The sequence below is a fragment of the Barbus barbus genome (assembly GCF_936440315.1).
Source record: "Barbus barbus genome assembly, chromosome: 39".
NCBI lineage: Eukaryota > Metazoa > Chordata > Actinopteri > Cypriniformes > Cyprinidae > Barbus > Barbus barbus.
In genome coordinates this window covers 17,416,833-17,434,997 of record NC_136717.1, presented here as the reverse complement: position 1 = coordinate 17,434,997, position 18,165 = coordinate 17,416,833, and the positions used below count along the sequence as shown (strand labels likewise).

At 35.9% G+C, this 18,165-nt stretch overlaps 2 protein-coding genes across 2 annotated transcripts; both read right to left on the bottom strand.

Moving 5' to 3' along the window:
* Positions 1–1,376: 1,376 nt before the first annotated feature.
* LOC306858641 (pseudouridylate synthase PUS7L-like) lies at positions 1,377–5,608 on the bottom strand. Its single transcript, XM_079399261.1, has 9 exons — positions 5,578–5,608; positions 4,564–5,332; positions 4,323–4,482; positions 3,123–3,318; positions 2,936–3,034; positions 2,776–2,857; positions 2,307–2,599; positions 1,937–1,990; positions 1,377–1,841 (listed from the first exon to the last, which is right to left on the bottom strand). The coding sequence occupies exons 2-9, from the start codon at positions 5,321–5,323 to the stop codon at positions 1,524–1,526; spliced, it is 1,962 nt and encodes a 653-aa protein (XP_079255387.1). The 5' UTR covers positions 5,324–5,332; positions 5,578–5,608; the 3' UTR covers positions 1,377–1,523.
* An 8,304-nt stretch (positions 5,609–13,912) lies between these two features.
* LOC306859011 (twinfilin-1-like) lies at positions 13,913–18,120 on the bottom strand (the record flags this gene model as incomplete). The annotated part of the gene is made up of 4 exons (XM_079399824.1): positions 13,913–14,222; positions 14,378–14,499; positions 15,125–15,275; positions 18,028–18,120. 4 exons carry the CDS (start codon positions 18,118–18,120, stop codon positions 14,055–14,057), a joined length of 534 nt encoding a protein of 177 aa, XP_079255950.1. The 3' UTR covers positions 13,913–14,054.
* Between the last annotated feature and the right edge of the window lie 45 nt (positions 18,121–18,165).

Genomic DNA, 18,165 nt, shown 5'->3' with positions numbered 1-18,165 from the left:
GGCTCCATGATTAAAACACAAAGCTCTCTTTTGTTGAGAGCTGTTTTATATAATGATAAAGATTAGCAATTAGGATTGCTATGAATTGCTAATTAGGATTTAAAACAAGATTTTACATAGGCAAGCAGTTAGCCAATTTGGGAAGTTGGCTTTAGTTTTTAAGGGTTATATACTGTTTTACCTGAGTTAAAGCATTCAATTAATTGTGAAAGCAAGAGTGGGATTTGAACTCAGGATTCTAAGATTAAAACCCAAGGTACTATCACTTGAGCCACCGAGGCTGACAAAGGTGCATGTGATTTCATCAAGTACAACATGTTCCTGAAAACCCTTAAAAACTGAAACAACATTACAATCAACCAATCAGAATTGAGATATAACTTTTCAGAAAATATCTGTTTTAGACTTACGAACTGGGTTAGGTGCTTGTACACCCTTGTTAATCAGCTATCATTTCCCACTGATTTTAAGTCGTAGGGTTAGGTTTAGGGGTAGGGATTGGGTTAAATCTATATTTTTGGACAGTAATGTTGATCCAGGATGAACAAAAGAAATTGATCCAGGAACATGTCTTACTTGGCAAAATCACGGAGACCTCTGACAAATTAGCTGGATTTAAATTTATTCTATAATATAATGTAATGCATGAGCTTTAACATATAAGCAAAAGCAGGATTTGAACTCGGTCTTCACAATCCTAACGCATCACTTTGTCTCCTGAGCCTGGACAGTTGTTGTAGTATTAGAGATGAAAATAAAATAAAATACATTTATCGGAATTGAACAAGGACTTTCACATATGAAAGTCAAACAGTTATCGTCCGAGTTGCAGTTATTTGCCTGTGGGGTTTTTGTTGTTGTTTCATGGTGTTTTGCTAGATATGGTGACAAAAATTCAAATTAAGTGATAGTGGGATTTAATCTCACAACTCTGATAAAAATGCAGTGCTTAATAGCCTGAGCTACAGATAATGGGGAGTTCATTTGTGGTAACATTAATGGCTTAATGTTAGAAAGAATTCACATTTTTGTCTTCTTTTTTCATGTACAGAAAACTAGTGCAGAGATCTACAGTATCACTTCTAGATGAGCATGTCAGTCACTATCCACAGGCTTCATCAATACTCATCTCATTCTGTGCTATAGCCTCACATCAGGACCACAGAGAGACACCCAGAACTTTGTGTTTACCATGAGATTTTAAAGGTGAAATACTGAAATCATGTTTAAATGCATTGAGCCTAAATATTCACATACTGAAACACGTAACCAAACAATCAGACTTGTCAAGAAGATTTTTTTATTAAATCTTTGCAACAACTTTAAGACCCATCCAGAGTTCCTCATCAGTGACACTGGCACAGAAAATTCTCTTCTTTTCCCATAAGTGAAGGCACAAATGCTTTATAACAGAAACTTCTTACATCGCTTACATAAAATGGCACAAAACAGCCCCTCATATTTGACGTTAAGAAAGATCCACATTATTTAGTCTGTAAGCATTTTTGATCACTGTCATTAAACTATGAGAGATTACACTTCATAATCTCGCTGAGACATACAGTAGCATAGCAGGATGCATCCAGGTCAAAGGTTACTGATAGACTGGGCACACAAGTCTGGTCTGACTGACCCTGCGGCTTCTCTGAGGTCTGCAGGCTGTACGTGAGGTTCTGTGGCTTTGCGAGCAGCAGGCGATAACATCCCGGGATGTTGAGTTTAAGGGATGTCACTCTGAAACGGGATGACCCCAAGCCATCCTGAGCCAATCGGTCTTGATACCACTGGCCCAGCAAGTTTTCTGGGTACTTGACACTATTTCCTGGCATCGGAAGAATTACCTTGAAGAAATTCAGAAGAAACATTATAAGGGATTGATGGGTCAAGTTAGCAGAGTAGACACAGTCAGAAAAAAGGAGACATTTGAACATAGTACCTGGTCTAATGAAAAAACTTCCTCCTTTTCCTCCACAGAGGTCACAACATGGACCTACAACACAGAAATAAAGCAATTACTACAAATGTCTGTAAATATATACACACAGTATATATTTGTGTAATATATATATATATATATATATATATATATATATATATATATATATATATATATATATACACACATATACACACGTGTGTGTGTGTAACATTTTACATATTTTTATTGCCATCAATTAGCAATTATTATATATAATAATTATTTATTATATAATAAATATAATTATTGCAATCAATTATATATACATAGCTACAGCCCATCACTTTTTTTTCTTTCTCCACAGCTTTAACTAAACCAAGTTCCTAACCTGTGGAGTGTTCAGTTCCTCTGTGGTGTCTTTGAGTCCCTTTTCAGATCCAGCCCAAACCAGATCTCCCTGGACAGGCTTAAAGCCCAGTGTCTGGAGCCGGTATTTGGCCGCTTCGTTCCACACTCTGCTACAGTAAGAGTGGAGGTAGAAGACCCTCATACTGTGGGGTAAACTGAGCCAGCCACGTATGCAACCTTCCTGTCTGCTGCCGTACCGGTGAAGTGCACGGAGCATAAGGCGCTCTCTGGCTTTGTAAGCTGGCATGAGCGCAAAGCTCTCCTTGGCATTCCCTGAAGAGAGATATACACGGAGACTGTTAGTTGTTCTTGGAAGCACAGGAACTGTATGCAAAGAAAGAAAGTCAAATGGGTTTGGAACGACATGAAGGATCAGCAAACGATGACCTTATTTACATTTTTTGGTGAACTATAACAAACTTCACTATCAGAGAAATCCCAGCACACACCAGTTAGAAGAAAATGACGTTTTGCCTTGTTCTGGAGATCATCACCATCCTCTGGAGTGAAGAACAGCTTAACAGAAGCCTCCTGCTCAAAATACACAGCGTTTTAAGATGGTGCACCACATATAGACATTAAATGGAAATGAATGGCTTAAACTGGTACCATTTTCTCCTTTAAGAGCGCAAGCCCTACTTGGTCTGCTTGGACACATGATCCACTTCCAAAACGTTGGGGTCCGTAATAATTTACAAAGCCTCTGTTCTATAAAAACAAAAACAGATATATCTTTTTTTGTAGCAGTGTGTGTCTATGCCATTTATTAATTACATACTGGTGAACATATATTTACCTTCACATTTCCCACTGACTCTGTTACAAGATGTTGCAGCTCTGTAAGTTGACTTTTCCCATGAGGCTTCAGGTCTCTGATGACAAGATCAAAGTGATTTCCCTGGAGTCTGCCGAGCTTAAGGGGCTCAGAAACAGGACAGACATGAGAGATCAGCATTCCCCTCCTCTCAAACGCTGAGACTTTGTCCAGCAACCTGCCAATAGAATTGTTATATGCATCTACAAATTGAGTCAAGTAAACCATTCCATGTAAATTATAAAAAAAAAAAAAAAAAAAAGGTTTGATATTATAAAGAAAAATTACATAATTTTGTACTAAACAGCAAATACAAAAAATAGCAAACAGCAAAAAAGCGGCTAAAATAGAATATGAAAAATATATTACTTTTATTAATAATCTTTCATATTAATGTTAAAATATTTATTTAGCTAGTAGATAAAGGTAAGAAATAGAATAAAATATTTGCAATTTAAAAAAATCATAGTTCATTAATTGCGCTAATTACAGGACCCAAATTCCTAAATGCGAAAGATAACGGATGACTCCAAAGTTAAAAGGTAGCTTTGATTATTTTTAATTTTTCGCGTCCCACTTTCATATGCAATGCATTTAATCTTTAATCTTTTTGCTGATTTTTTTCTTGTAATTAAAGATGCAGTATACAGTTCGTTTGCTTGAATCACAAGTGGGCGGAATCACACAGACCAAAACAAAAACAGACATTCCGATATGGAAAGCACATTTTCAAAGTATGATAACTGGCTGTAGCATTGGTTTTTGAAGAAACTAGTATGTGAACTTAGCATGTTTCCTGAATATTTGCAAATGTATTATGGTCTTTTTATGTTTCAGTGCCGTCAAAAAATTACATATAGCACTTTTGGGGAATAAAATATTTGCAATTAATTTCTTGATTTATGGTCAGTTCTAAAAATCAGAATGAAATGGTTAATGTTATCAAATTTGCTGAATGTGAATATTAAAATCACAATGTTTCACGTGTTTCATTGTCTGAAGTTAACACATTAACTTTGACAGCCCTAAAAGTTTGTTTTCGCAGGCACCCTAGCACCCCCTTGTGCCCCCCCCCCCCCCATTTCCACTTACTACTAATTTAATTGAGAAAGGAGAAGAAAATAAACATTGGGAAAGGACAGAACATCAGATAATGGACTAATTGACTAATTGTCAGTTTACCGCTCTGGAGAGATCTTTTTCACCACCATGGCCTGGTAGCTGATGGCTCGCTTGTCTTTAATTCCTGCATAGGTAAAATCAGACGGAAGCACTCCAAGTACTGCAGCCATATAGCTGATGGCCTCCAAAGTCTCCAAGTTCTCTTTCCTCAGTGTGAAAGCTGAGGGGGGAAAAAAGACTTGCATTTTAGGCAGGTGTCCATCAGCTTTACATGATAATAAGAAATGTCTTCTCTGCTCACATGTGTATAATGTCACCTCTTCTTCCTCCTCATGACATTCTGCTAGTGTTCTCTTCTTGGGTTGTTTGCTTCTCTCTCTTAGTCTCACTGTAATGGAAGTCTTCTGCTGGTCGGTGAAGCTCTTGGTTTCCACAAGCTTCCCAAACCGCCTGCTAACAAAATGGTGAACTGAAGTTCGGTGTTCCTTGCTATCATCGGGGAGGAAGGTAAACACAGAACCAGGTACTTTGGCATCGATGAACCGGAAGAACTCCTCAGCTTCTCCTTCAGAGGCTAAACTAGCAAGCTCCTTGAAGTCTGGGTCCTCTCTGACCCGGATCTCTGATTGGTTGGTCACAGTCTGGAGGAAGGGGAAGTTGTATCGTACTGCTCTGTGGACAACTGCTCTCTGGTGTTTATCAGGATAAGTACCCACTGACAGTTCCACCTTTTCTTGCTCACCAGCTCTTACTCTCATTTTGTTAGTGAAATGCTCCAACTCTTTATTCACACTTGGACCCAGGATTACATTCAGATCAAAGCAATCCTGATTTAAAATGTCAGTGTCATCTGCTTTAGATTGTGTTAATTTATCATCCCTTTTAATAGCTTGACTTGGTGGAGAAGGTCTTTTTGTATGTCCTTCTTGAACATTGGGACTGTTAACAAGTTGTCCATTGATGTCTATCTCAATAACCACAAAGTCTTGGGGTGAGTTTTTTATGGTCCCATGGAAACCTTCATGGTCTGATATGAAGCAAGAGAGAGTGTCCCTCTCCATTCTGAAGCCCTAAACGAAAATGCACTTAGCGATTAAGTCAATCAATCATTTTATTATTGTTTTAGTGATTTATTAATTTGTATAGACATGTACTGTAAACTTACAATGAAATGTATAGAATTTATCGTGTTAACATTAACACTATTACATAAAAACAACTGAATCACCATTACAAAGCACGTTCGCTTAACACTGTTGCGTAATAATGCAAAGCAAGCAAAATATTAATATTTGAAAATAGTGCTTACACTCACCCGCGTGTTTGTTGTCAATTCACTTCTTCCGCAGCACGTGGTTCCGCTCTTAAAGGCACAGAAGCGCAAAAACCGTGCAATAGCGTATTCTTGTTTAGCGAGGATTCAGTACTTTTTCAACCTAAAATGCAAATTTTATACAAAATGTGTAAGGCATGTAGTCATATTAAGTCGTAATGACAACAAAACATTAAATGGTAAGGGGGCTGTGTGTGTGTGTGTGTGTGTGTGTGTGTGTACATGTACATATTTTATTGGTTATTCTTCACACAATAGCAATGCATTATTCATAATTGATTGATTCTCCCCAATTCCTCTGTTTCACCTTTTAAATAATCCCTTCTAAAATAGCCTACCGCTTGAAAGTCTTTAGTTTTGTGGACATTCACACAGTCAAGTGGCTACACAGCATTTGAACACTGGATTTACAAAAACATTTCTGGTTGACATTTCAAGTGTTTCAACATTACATCAACTATTGATGAACACATTCATTTTTATTCGAATTGTCACTCAGTAGGCTATTTAACCATTTATGACTATGTGTTCAAACAAATTCACGTTATTTCTTATTTCACGTAATGTTTGATGTACTTCATGTTGTTAATTAAGAAATGCACTCTTTGTATTATGGTTGAAGATTATCCTATTTAATCAAAGTTATAAACAAGTTAGGTCAGAAATAATCTAAAAGCAATCAAAAATAGTATGATTATTTGACCCTATGTGAGATTAATGGATTACTTTACTAACTACAAGTTTTGTCATGTAATTTGCAATCAGTAATGGACTACAATTTGAAAGTAATCTACCCAGTTCTGTGTGTGTCAGTGTATAGAATTTTTATTATATATAATATATATGTATTTTATTCTTTGTTAAAAGTTTTTAATTGTGAGAAAAACAGAAACTGTAGAAAGAATTTTCAAATCTTTTTATTTTTCTCTCTCCTCTATTCCTCTATCTTATACAATGCATAGAAAAAGACATTTAAGACTCAATGATTCCTTTCCAGACTTCAATACCCTTACATAGGAGACATGTTAATAGTGGTTCGCCTGTTGTGAATCAGTAGATGGATCGTCCCAGAGGTTATGGAACTTACAGTCCCTTCCCTTATAAGTGCTTTCAAAAGCATCCCAAGCGAGATGCTGAGTGAACTTAACTCCAAGCACTTATACATTAGTGTGGTTGCAAATGGCATGAAATGCAGGCTGGCCATTAGATGACATGTAAAACATCTGTTCAGGCAGACAGGAACTAAACCCCTAAACCCTTGAAAACATGGACACTCACTTCAAGATGTTAGACAATGATATCATGTGGACAAACAGTTGTACAGGCTTAGAAAAATAATATCTCTGCGGGTTTAATTTTCACTAGAAGAATGTGAAAAATATCTAAGATGCAGAGAGGCATCACTTTTTCAGATTTGTGTTATGACGGATTCTATTATCTATTATCATATCCCTATAATTAAACAATACTACATTTAAAAAAAAAAAAAAGACGACCAATTTTTAAGAATTAAAACATTAAAAAAAGGTATTGGAACATTTTCAGTAGTGATCGACCGATATTGATTTTTTTATAACCGATACCGATACCAATTATTTGCATGTCTATGTGCCCGATAACCGATATGCAGAACCGATATTTATTTACTGTTATAAAGTAAATAAATGACTGCGTGAAGTAAGTCCATACTTCACTTTGGTTTTTCCTCCTTTCAGTCATCTTAACAAAAAATGTTTTGAGAATTAGCAGTCTTTCACGCAGGGCTCTAGACTCATTCTTCCCACTGATCTCACTTTTGTGCACGAGCACATAATTTGGTTGCAATTTGTTTTTTGTTTTTGCTACAACATTTGATTAATCAATGCATGCTGATGAACTTTTATCATAGTTTATAGTTATATGGTAACGAAAGTTTTCAACATTCAACTCGTTCTTTTTCATCTGTATTATTTGTGATTTAAATTTTGTGAACAGGAATTCCTTTTTTCGTGCGCTTTTTACTTTCAAATTTGTGATCTTGGTGTCACATTTTACAAGAAAAGATCATTGTTTTGCTTATCTATACACCTTTAACTTTTTAAGACTAAAACAAAAGATGGATTCATTGTTATTTTTAATTAAAAAGCGCAACAACAATAAAACAGTACGTTGACAATGACAAACTCTTACATAACATTTATCAACAAAAACGAATAAGACGAGGCATGGCATAGTAGTGTTGTCACGATACTGGAATTTCTAACTTCGATACGATACCTTGAAAAATATCGATACTCGATACCATTTTCGATACCACGGTGAAAAAAACTGCCACAATATTAAGGGGGTAATTTTTTTAATTTAAAGATAAATGTAACAAGTCGAGAACATGCGGTATATTTTACATGAACAAAAAATGTCTTGAGGTACTGCATTTGTTGATTTATTTATTAATCTTTTATTAATCTTAGTTAAATGTTAATTGAAACTAACGTTTGCTAATACATGTACTAATTAAAATCCAAAGTTCTATTTGTTGATATTCTCATTTGCTTCATAACCAACATTTTTCCAGATATAGGGCCCTATGAAATCAGTTTTATTTTTCCACAAATTTCGGTTTAATTTTTTTCTACATTCAATTTTTTCCATTTTAATTTTTCTGGATTCCGTTTGAATTTTTCTGGACTCTTTTTTTTTTTTTTAAATGGTCAAATTAAATGATATTAATCTAAAAGCATGTCTAATTCATTAAAATCATGAAAATTATACAATTTAACATTTAATTTATTAAAAGTGTAACAAAAATGACACGTTTAGGGCCGTATGAAATGTTTTGTTTTTTTCTCACCTTATGTTTTATTGTTACCAAATTCTGTGTTTTAGCATGTCTATTATTTGAATGCATACAAACTATTTTTATTTATTCTTACAGTAGCCTTATGAAATGTGTTTTCCCCCTCAGAAATTCTGTGTTGTGTATTTAAATTTTACTGGATATCAGATGAAGGCATAAAACAATTTTAATTAATTTATATTTGAATTAATGAAAATTAAACATTTACATTTTTGGCAAATGAAGGGGATTTACTATTAAAATTAAAATATTTTGTGATTATTTCTTTTAAAAAAATGAACAGTAGTAGTAAGTAGTAGTATTATGTACATTCTACTAAATAATAGTAATATAGCCTATTTCTGGCACACGGTCTTTAATAGGTTAAACCGAACTTTTATTTTGACGGGTTGCCGTGAATACTTTTAAAGTTCTGTGTGTGTATGATATGACGCTAGTTTTACTCAAATTAAATGGTAAAATGCTCGTAAAGTGCCTTTCAGATCAGTTCTGGAGATATTGTTGATGTGTTTATGTCCTCATTGAGACGGCAGACGCTGAAATCACCGCGAGCGCCACATTAGTAAACAAAACCGCAGGTGCAGCACATTCACACAGAGACGCGCAAAACATGCAGGATTCATATTTAAATCGACTTTAGCAGCTTAATATTTACAGATACTAGTCCATATCGCGATTTGATTTAAGTGTAATGACCTACTTTTGATTAATTCATCCAAACTTTGACAAATTCCGTGACATTCCGCGTTAAACTGAAAATTCCGTGTTTATGACTGGATTCCGTGCGCGTTCTCTGCATCGCGGAGATCATAGATCCCTACAGATAGCGCTCCTGCTGTGTTCTTTAACATCCAGAGCAGTCATCTTTCTATTCACTTCACTTTTGCTATTTAACTAGAGCGAAGGAGACGAGTGCGGTCACGTGTGGTGCTGGTCCACGCGCCTTTGGAGAGAAATGAAAGTGACAGCTCGGCTAGTATCGGTGTATCGATACTTCGGGAAATTAATATTGGTACCGTTCAGATATTTCAGTATCGATATTTATCGAAATATCGATATTTTTGACAACACTATGGCATAGGACACACCACATGCTGTACTATATACCTAGTATATTACAGAATGTTTAGCAAACTCTGAGGAAGCAAATAAATATTAATATATATATATTTTTTTTTTAATTAAGGAAAGCCTCCATAGCATAACCTGAGGTAAACAGCAAAGATAACAAGCTTCTCAAAACGAAAACAAAAAGAAAAGTAAAACTAAACTGGCTGTAGCTGACAGGACTTGCATGTTTTTTTCTACAAGAATACCACCACGTTCACCTTCTCTGGTTTAAGAAGCGGTCTTTTACTTTAGTTTGAAAACAAATCCATCCGTTGCGCTCCATCCGCGACGCCCACCTTCACGCTCGTGCTGACGCGGCGAGTATAAACCTATGGAAAGCCAAAGTGGTCTTAAACGCCTGCTCGGGCGTCTGATTGCACACTGACACGTCAAAAGCGTGCGATTTGACAGCAAACGCGCGTCCTGGACGCGCGTTTTGCCATGAAAACGCGCGTTCTTAGCGCGCGCTTTGGGATTACGGCGAACGCGCGTCGGAAACGCGCGGTTTTGTGTATCAAAACGCGCGTCCTCGACGTGTGATTTCCTATAAAACGCGCGTTCTTGACGCGCGCTTTGGAGTCACCATAAACGCGCGTTTTTGACGTGCGTTTATCATAACAGGAAATGGGCGTCAAATACGCGCGTTTGGAGTCGGACAAAACGCACGTTTTGAACGTGTTACAGGTAAACCAAACAGGCAGCGCAAACGTCTTTTGAAGTATCCACACAGGCGAAAACAACGTGCGCTCTCCATAGTGTTCTCAAAATGGCACACGTCAAAAGCGTGTGCTGACTTCATTGCCCGATTCTGTCATGTTGTGTCCGCTATATATGGGGTATTACTGTATGGCATTGCTGACATATTATTTTCCACTCTGTCCTAATGACAGGATGTTATGTTGTTTAAACGACATATTTTTACTTTATATTTAAATTTTTTAATAACGACATGTCATAAAAAAAAGATATGTTTTTTCCATTATTCATATTCAGGGCTTTTTAGACATACCAAATATTTTGGAAGTTTCACCATGACTACTCCATCTCGTAGGTCTTTAAAGATTAATAAAATTAATTTACTAAATTAATTAAATTACAGAGTATAAAGAATGTAAAGAGTGCTAAATAAGGAAAATACCATGAGTGATAAGAGGCATCCTTTAGCGCACATTTGAATTGCTTCCATCAGATTTTTTGAATATTGTGTCCCCAGGTGTTCAAAAAATAGGTTAAAACAGTTATTTGTCCCCCAAGCTAAGTTCTTAAATTATTCTTCTCCAATGGCAGTCGATAGTCTGTAAGCCTGGATATTTTAATTAGATAAATTATTGTTTATATTTATTTATATGCCTATGTGAATCGTCAAATGTCTGTGCAAGTGTATGCTGCAAACACAATATAATCTTTCAAAAAATATTCATTAAAAAAAAGTCTAATGTTCTAAACAATGTAATGATATGAAGAAATACTAAATTCACAAAGCTTTTTTGTGTGGGGGGGTCTCAGGACGATATGATGCTATGAATTGCTCACAGACCAGGAGGATATGACTAGTTTTGAATAATCGACTCTGGGTTGGGAATACTTCTTTATTTGAATTACTTCAGTTACAAGTAAAGTAACTTTATGAAAGCATTAATACACCATTTTCAAGAGGTGAAATTGCTATATAATATATCCACACTAAAACTATCTGTCTGAAATAAGACCTAAAACAACAACAGGAATTTATTTGAGCTAGAGCCTTGAGGAAGCAGCTGGATTTTTTTTCTTTAGGTCTGAGTAGAATCTGATAAACAAAACTGTAAAAACATCAAGGAACATGACAGTATAGTGAACACAACATGACAGAATCGGGCAATGAAGTCAGCACACGCTTTTGACGTGTGCCATTTTGAGAACACTATGGAGAGCGCACGTTGTTTTCGCCTGTGTGGATACTTCAAAAGACGTTTGCGCTGCCTGTTTGGTTTACCTGTAACACGTTCAAAACGTGCGTTTTGTCCGACTCTAAACGCGCGTATTCGACGCCCATTTCCTGTTATGATAAACGCACGTCAAAAACGCGCGTTTATGGTGACTCCAAAGCGCGCGTCAAGAACGCGCGTTTTATAGGAAATCACACGTCGAGGACGCGCGTTTTGATACACAAAACCGCGCGTTTCCGACGTGCGTTCGCCGTAATCCCAAAGCGCGCGCTAAGAACGCGCGTTTTCATGGCAAAACGCGCGTCCAGGACGCGCGTTTGCTGTCAAATCGCACGCTTTTGACGTGTCAGTGTGCAACCAGACGCCCGAGCAGGCGTTTAAGAACACTTTGGCTTTCCATATAAACCAGGCTCTACCCACTAAGCGCTCGCGCTGAAAGCTCTCTTCACGTGATCAGTGAAATCTGACTCCTGCTATAATGTGCTGCGGCTGGCAGCGCGCGCTGTATGAAGCAGACGCTTTGGAGTAGCGCAGACCTGGCACTCGTACAAATGCGACCACGTCAAATTTTAACTCGCAAACAATTACCATTTTGGTCGCAGTCTAGAGCCCTGTCATGTTAAATGTAATCTTCGTATTACAACAATGAAAAACATTTTATTTATAAAAAGCTTTAGCAGCAACACTAATATTAGCAGTAAGCAAAATGAACATAGAAAGTCTAATGTTTTCAAATGGAGAAAATAAAGGAAAGGAGTCATATCAACTTCATTTTTAACTTCATTTTTAAAAACCGTTTTTTAAGCTGTTTAATAGGATAAAGAGTGAAGAATAATTCACTGGATAATGTTAATTCACGGAATAATATTCTCTGGAATATTGGAATATAACAAGCATTGTATTTTATTGCATTTCTCAACTGGCATGCTCTAAATTATGCTGCTGACAGCGCGGTTTATCTATGCCTTTACACAGAACTATAGGCTACTCAAACTGCGATCGATCGCGGAGATAATAAATAATTAATTTCCATAGAGTTGTATTAATTTAGATGTTTATAAACGAAATAATGGTTATATAGTAAGTGTTAATACAATTTAGGGTGCTTCAAAAAAGTGAATCTTGTTAAAAGTTACATGCGGTGGCCGTGCTGAGCATTTCTTGAGCATCAACCCGCTGAGTGAACTGCAATATGAAAGCGGCTTCACGAGACTATAGACAACAGAGAGAGAATTACATTCAATGCTTTTCTTTCCAACATGCAATCATTCATGGCTGTATTATTTAATTCATGCAAAGTTACGTCTTTATTGGGAGAGGACTTGACGGATTATCTATGTGACTCCGACTTCACGAGACTAATAGACCACAGAGAGAATTAAATTCAGCTCTTTTATTTCCACCATGTGCTAATTCATGGCTGTGTTATTTCAGGCAAAGTTATAGCCTATCTTTATAGGGACAGGGCTTGACAGAGTATCTTATTTATCATATTTCTTAGAGCCAAGTTGCATTTAAACTATATATCAGGCATTTATGTAATACATCTAATTTGTGCATTAATGCCTGTAATATTAAATAGTTTACTAACTACAGCAAATCAAGTACCTGCACGCCGTTGCTGTCTGGTCTCCCCTCAGATGCGCTGCAATTGCGATCCTGTGCGCAATTCTGAAAACGTCCACAAGATGGCGGTGTTTATCGGGGAATCCGATATTACAAAACCGATATTCGATTATGAAAAAATGCTTAAATATCGGGAAAAATATCGGTAAATCGATATATCGGTCGATCTCTAATTTTCAGCACAATATTCTTGGCAAATCCTTCATTGAAATCATCCCTACCCTATCGCTACAAGCTTCGGTGGCTGTCAAAATACTGATCATTTACGTAGTCGCTCTTTAAGAAAATTTTCAAGCCTAATCAATCAAAGTTAATTAATAATGCGTATGGCCTCATAAAACAGATCTGAACTTCTGACCTTCTTGTGGACTGTTTAACTTTCCGGGCTTGTTTTCCAAACATAAATCATGCCTAATCTCCACAGCCATTTTCCTGGACAAATATTGAAGTTACTCCTCAGCTAAAATGGAAAGCTGGAAAGCTACCACTGAAAGTGCAATTTATACCTTGACTAGATATCTGTTTATGGGAAACCATCTGTTTTTCTCAAAAATGATCTTCAACAAAGTTTGAAAATCAATATCTATTTCTGGACAACGAGCACTAAATGGAGTGTCGATTTCAACAGTATTGCACTCTATATCATAATCTTGACTAATATACAAGTAAACAGCATAATAGTGTTAAAACTATGGAACATCACAGACGGCATCCTTGAATGCAAGTGAAGCTTAGTAAAAAACATTCTCGTCTACCTCAAGCTGTGTTCTTCCACATAGCGTATCATATTGCAAGCTACAAAATGTAATTTCACAGGCTTAGTGTTTTACTTTGTGCATAGATCAGTCTATAGGGCTGTGGTCTACATGAGTCAAGGTAAAAATGGGAATTCACTTCGAGGACGGGATTCATTAGACTAAGTGGAATGTACCACTGTCAGATTCAGAACAGGAAGAGGTCTAATCATCATCGCCGCCATCTCCTGGCGCCCGTGTAATTCTACGACCCCCCCTCTTCCCGGTTGGCCCCTTGGGTTTGGCAAAAGCTTGCTTGTGCGCATGCTGCTTGGGATGAACCTCTTCATACAGGAAGTCACTGGTTAGTTCATCACCATTGTCAATTTCCAGCTGAAAGGAAGAATCAAATGTGAAAACTCTAACATTAACATTATTGTAAATGGTCTGATAATCTTAAAATGACACTTGCTTCCAGGAATTTAACAGAATGGTGTGTGTTGTATTTAATACTACAGTGAAAACTAAACATATATAACATGTAATACCTTTTTTGCAATTTCAATGCCCAAGTTTTTCTCCACTGTGTCTATGAGAGGGTTCTTGCAGCTTGAATACAGCATTCTCTCTCTGATGCTGCATTTATAACCAGGCATAGAGTAGATGAACACTGCAAACACAAACACAAAAAAGCAATAAAACTGTTTGAAAATGCATTATACATGTGTATCATAAGCACTTTTTAAACTATTTTCATACAAGGCAAAACATGCCCAACAATTGCTAATGGCAATTAGATTTTAAAATCTGAACATTAACAACTTAAAGGTAATCAGATGATAACTAGATGTCCTTAATACATAATTCATCATTTTATTTAATACACCTTTAAATGTAAGAAAAAGAAAAATGCATAACTGGCCATGGTAATTTTGAAAATATACTTTATAAAAAAAATAAATATTGTTTTGTGAACAATTCAATAGTCCTAATTTTCAAAAACATTTTTTTGTTCTTATATTTTTAGGCATAAGCTGGAACATAAATGAGATAAATTTGTTCTAACAGACCACTTTACTTGCATAATCAATAACTATTAACAGACATTATCAAAAAAAGCAAACATATATAACAAACAAAAGTAATAAATAAAATACAACAAAGTTCAAAAGCCCTATTTTTAATTTTAATAATTACTAATGTGTTAGTTTAATAATTACATAACACATATACACATTATTCTGTATTCATAACGTATATATAAATTTAATGAACATATGATATGCCACTCTTACCTGTGGACTCAAGGTAGTCTCCTTCATGCGAGTGTTTGTAGAGGAAAAAGTGATACCTAGCTGCATCATTTGGGATCCTTTTAGGCAAATCTTTCAGCTCTGTGGGAGCCGTACTGGACAACTTGATGGATTCTTTAGGAAAATCTATTTCCTGTTAATGGGATGGACATAATTAATGTTTTTGAATAATTACTCAGGTCTACAACATGTATTTCTGTCACATATTGGTGGTTCTGTGGGTAGGGGTCAACCCAACCAGTCTGTCTTCTAACAGTAAACATACAGTACCATTATGCATTCCAGGTGTTTTCTTTGAATGTATTTTTTTCGAATGCAGTTAAAAAAAAAAAAAATTGAATATCGCGGTTAAGGATGTCATGCTCATTTCCATTTTAGAGGGGAGGAGCATTTCCAGATTTTGATGAAAGATTATGAAGGCAAACTATTTCTTTTTTTTTTGATTAACTTGCATGGATGAGCAAATTAATCCAAGTTAATTGGATTAATTTGTTAACAAGTTAATTGCTATTTTTGTTCACCACAAAAATAGCAATTTGTGCTAACAAAATGAATATAGTCAATTTTGATTTTACGCAGACTTTAAAAATCTCCATTCCTAGAGAATAAACACTTTCAATCATTCCTATCTTTTGCTTAGTTTCAATGGACAGATAGACTCATCAACATTAACTTACCTTATGTTCCTTCCTCTCGCCAGAAGATTTCCCTTTTCATCGTCAGTTTCAAAGACATAATCCACACTTTTCTTCTATTTTCATTATTTCCAATACCTCTACTATCCGCGCCAAACATTTGATGCTCCATAATAATTTCCGGAATCTACTGCACTTCTTTCCTGAGAACGCAACAGTATCAGTCCTGCTGTGATACAGATGTTGACCACAAGAGGAAGCCGGTGGCCACCTGTAATTCACCCCTCTTACATTTAATATAACAAATAGGGCTTTCTGTTTTAAGTATGAAATATTTGAAATAAGCTACAGGTTTGAAAAATCAGGAACCCAACTTTGAGTCATTTTCTGTCTGTTGGTGGCACAATAAGAACGACTGGTCTGGTAGAAACTGCGCAGTTCCCCATCCGCTCCACTAGGCGGCGTAGGCAGGTTTCACGTTCAAAATGACACCTTTCCATCTCTAAACAACGTGAAACCTCCATGACAGTCGCTGCAGTACATTTATATCGGTTTACCGGCATAAAAGTACATTTTCTGCAGATGACAGACTCATATGTCACTTAAAAGCACATATTTCACCCCATCAGCAAAAAACAACCGACACACGCTGTGATCAAGTGAAGGAATCGACTGTCACGCGACTCACCTGTGAGTGAGTAACTTTACGCATAAAGTGCTTTTCTAAATTCTCCATCACGCATTATATTGCAGTCCTCGTTTGTTTTCAAGTCATTAATTAAGCTTGTATTGATATATTATTCTGATATGTTAAAGCGGCGCTTAATGTGTTTGGAAGAGTATTTGAGTGATGCTGCTTTCTTTTTGCTGTTTAAAAGTTTCTAAAAACTTAAAAAAAAAAAAAAAACTCTAAGCCTAAAAGTATTGTTAGAGGTATTTTATAGTTCTTTTATAACAAACATTTATGAATGCAGTCATATCTTTTATTATTTATTATGATTTATTGATTTTATCACTGACTTTGTTTACATTCTGTGCTCCTGCAGAACTGTCAGACATTTACAAGAACAACAAGTTTTCTTGAGTGACTCTAAGGAGGTGGTTCATATACCCTGTATGAAATAGAATAATAAGGAATGGTGCTCTTATCTGCTGATGCTATAGTGTCATTGTAGTTATCTACAGGATTCGTGTTTCTTAATAGTTGGTGTTGTGTGAAGCTCTGATGTTCCTTCTGATTTATGGCACACTTAATGTTACTGTCAATGCAATCTATTTTGCTATCCATGATTTCATCTTTCATTTTCTGCATCTAAGTTCTGCATCACTTATTTGAATTATAATAGCCTAATGCACAAAAAAGTGTGTTTTTGTGCTTAAAATGTGTAAACGAATATTTTTAGCTCTTTTGTACAATTGAAAGTCTGTGCACAATATGGAGTAATGTCTAATCTCTACAGATTAAGGGATGCTTGAACCGTTACACCGCAACAGAAGCATGTGAACAGACATTGACTGTAATGATGGACATCTGCTGATGCACAGGTAATGCTTATGTCTGTTCTTTATATTCCAGTTTCATGCAGTCTATAAACTGCATTTGAGAGAATGAGTTCAGGGTCTGGCTAAATTATTAACATTTTTGTTTTAAGGTAAAACATAAGGCATATGTTTTGCTGTCAGATCTCGATTATTGAAAATTCAGTTTATTTGATGCCAAACTAACTTGACTCAATCAAATGAAAAATTCTTAAATGTGTATTTGCAAAGCAAGGCAAATTTTGAAAGTCAAAATTCTTCAATAAATAATTAAGAGACAGTTTTTTTAGATATTTTTAAATGCATTCATCCATTAATTTATTTATGTGTGCATTTGGTTTTTCCTCAAATTGACATTTATTAATTTTATGATGATTTTAGATTGTAATTTTATGTTTTTTACAATTATTTTTTCCCCAAAATGCATGCATTTTCCTTTCCCTAAATTGACATTAATGAATTTTAAAATTGTAAGATTTTAAATTCTTTTTTCAATGTTTTTTTTTTTTTCAAAATGTGTGCATTTGGGTTTTCCTCAAATAATACGAAAGATCATTTATTAGTGTGAAGTGCTGATGGTCTAGTGGTCAGTGTTCAAGACATGGAAGCTGAGCTTGACATAGGAGACTAGGGTTCAAATCCCCCCCTCTCTGCTGCAGATTTTTTCCACAAAAAAAAAAAAAAAGTTTTTTCTTTTTTTGTTTGTTCCACCTCCTCTCCCAGGTCCGCCTTTTCTCCCTCTCCCAGGTCCGCCTCTTCTCCCTCTCCGCCTCTTCTCCCTCTCCACCCAGCCTTCATCTCCATTTCGCCTTCATCTCCCTCTCCGTTACCGCCCCAGGTATTTCAGCC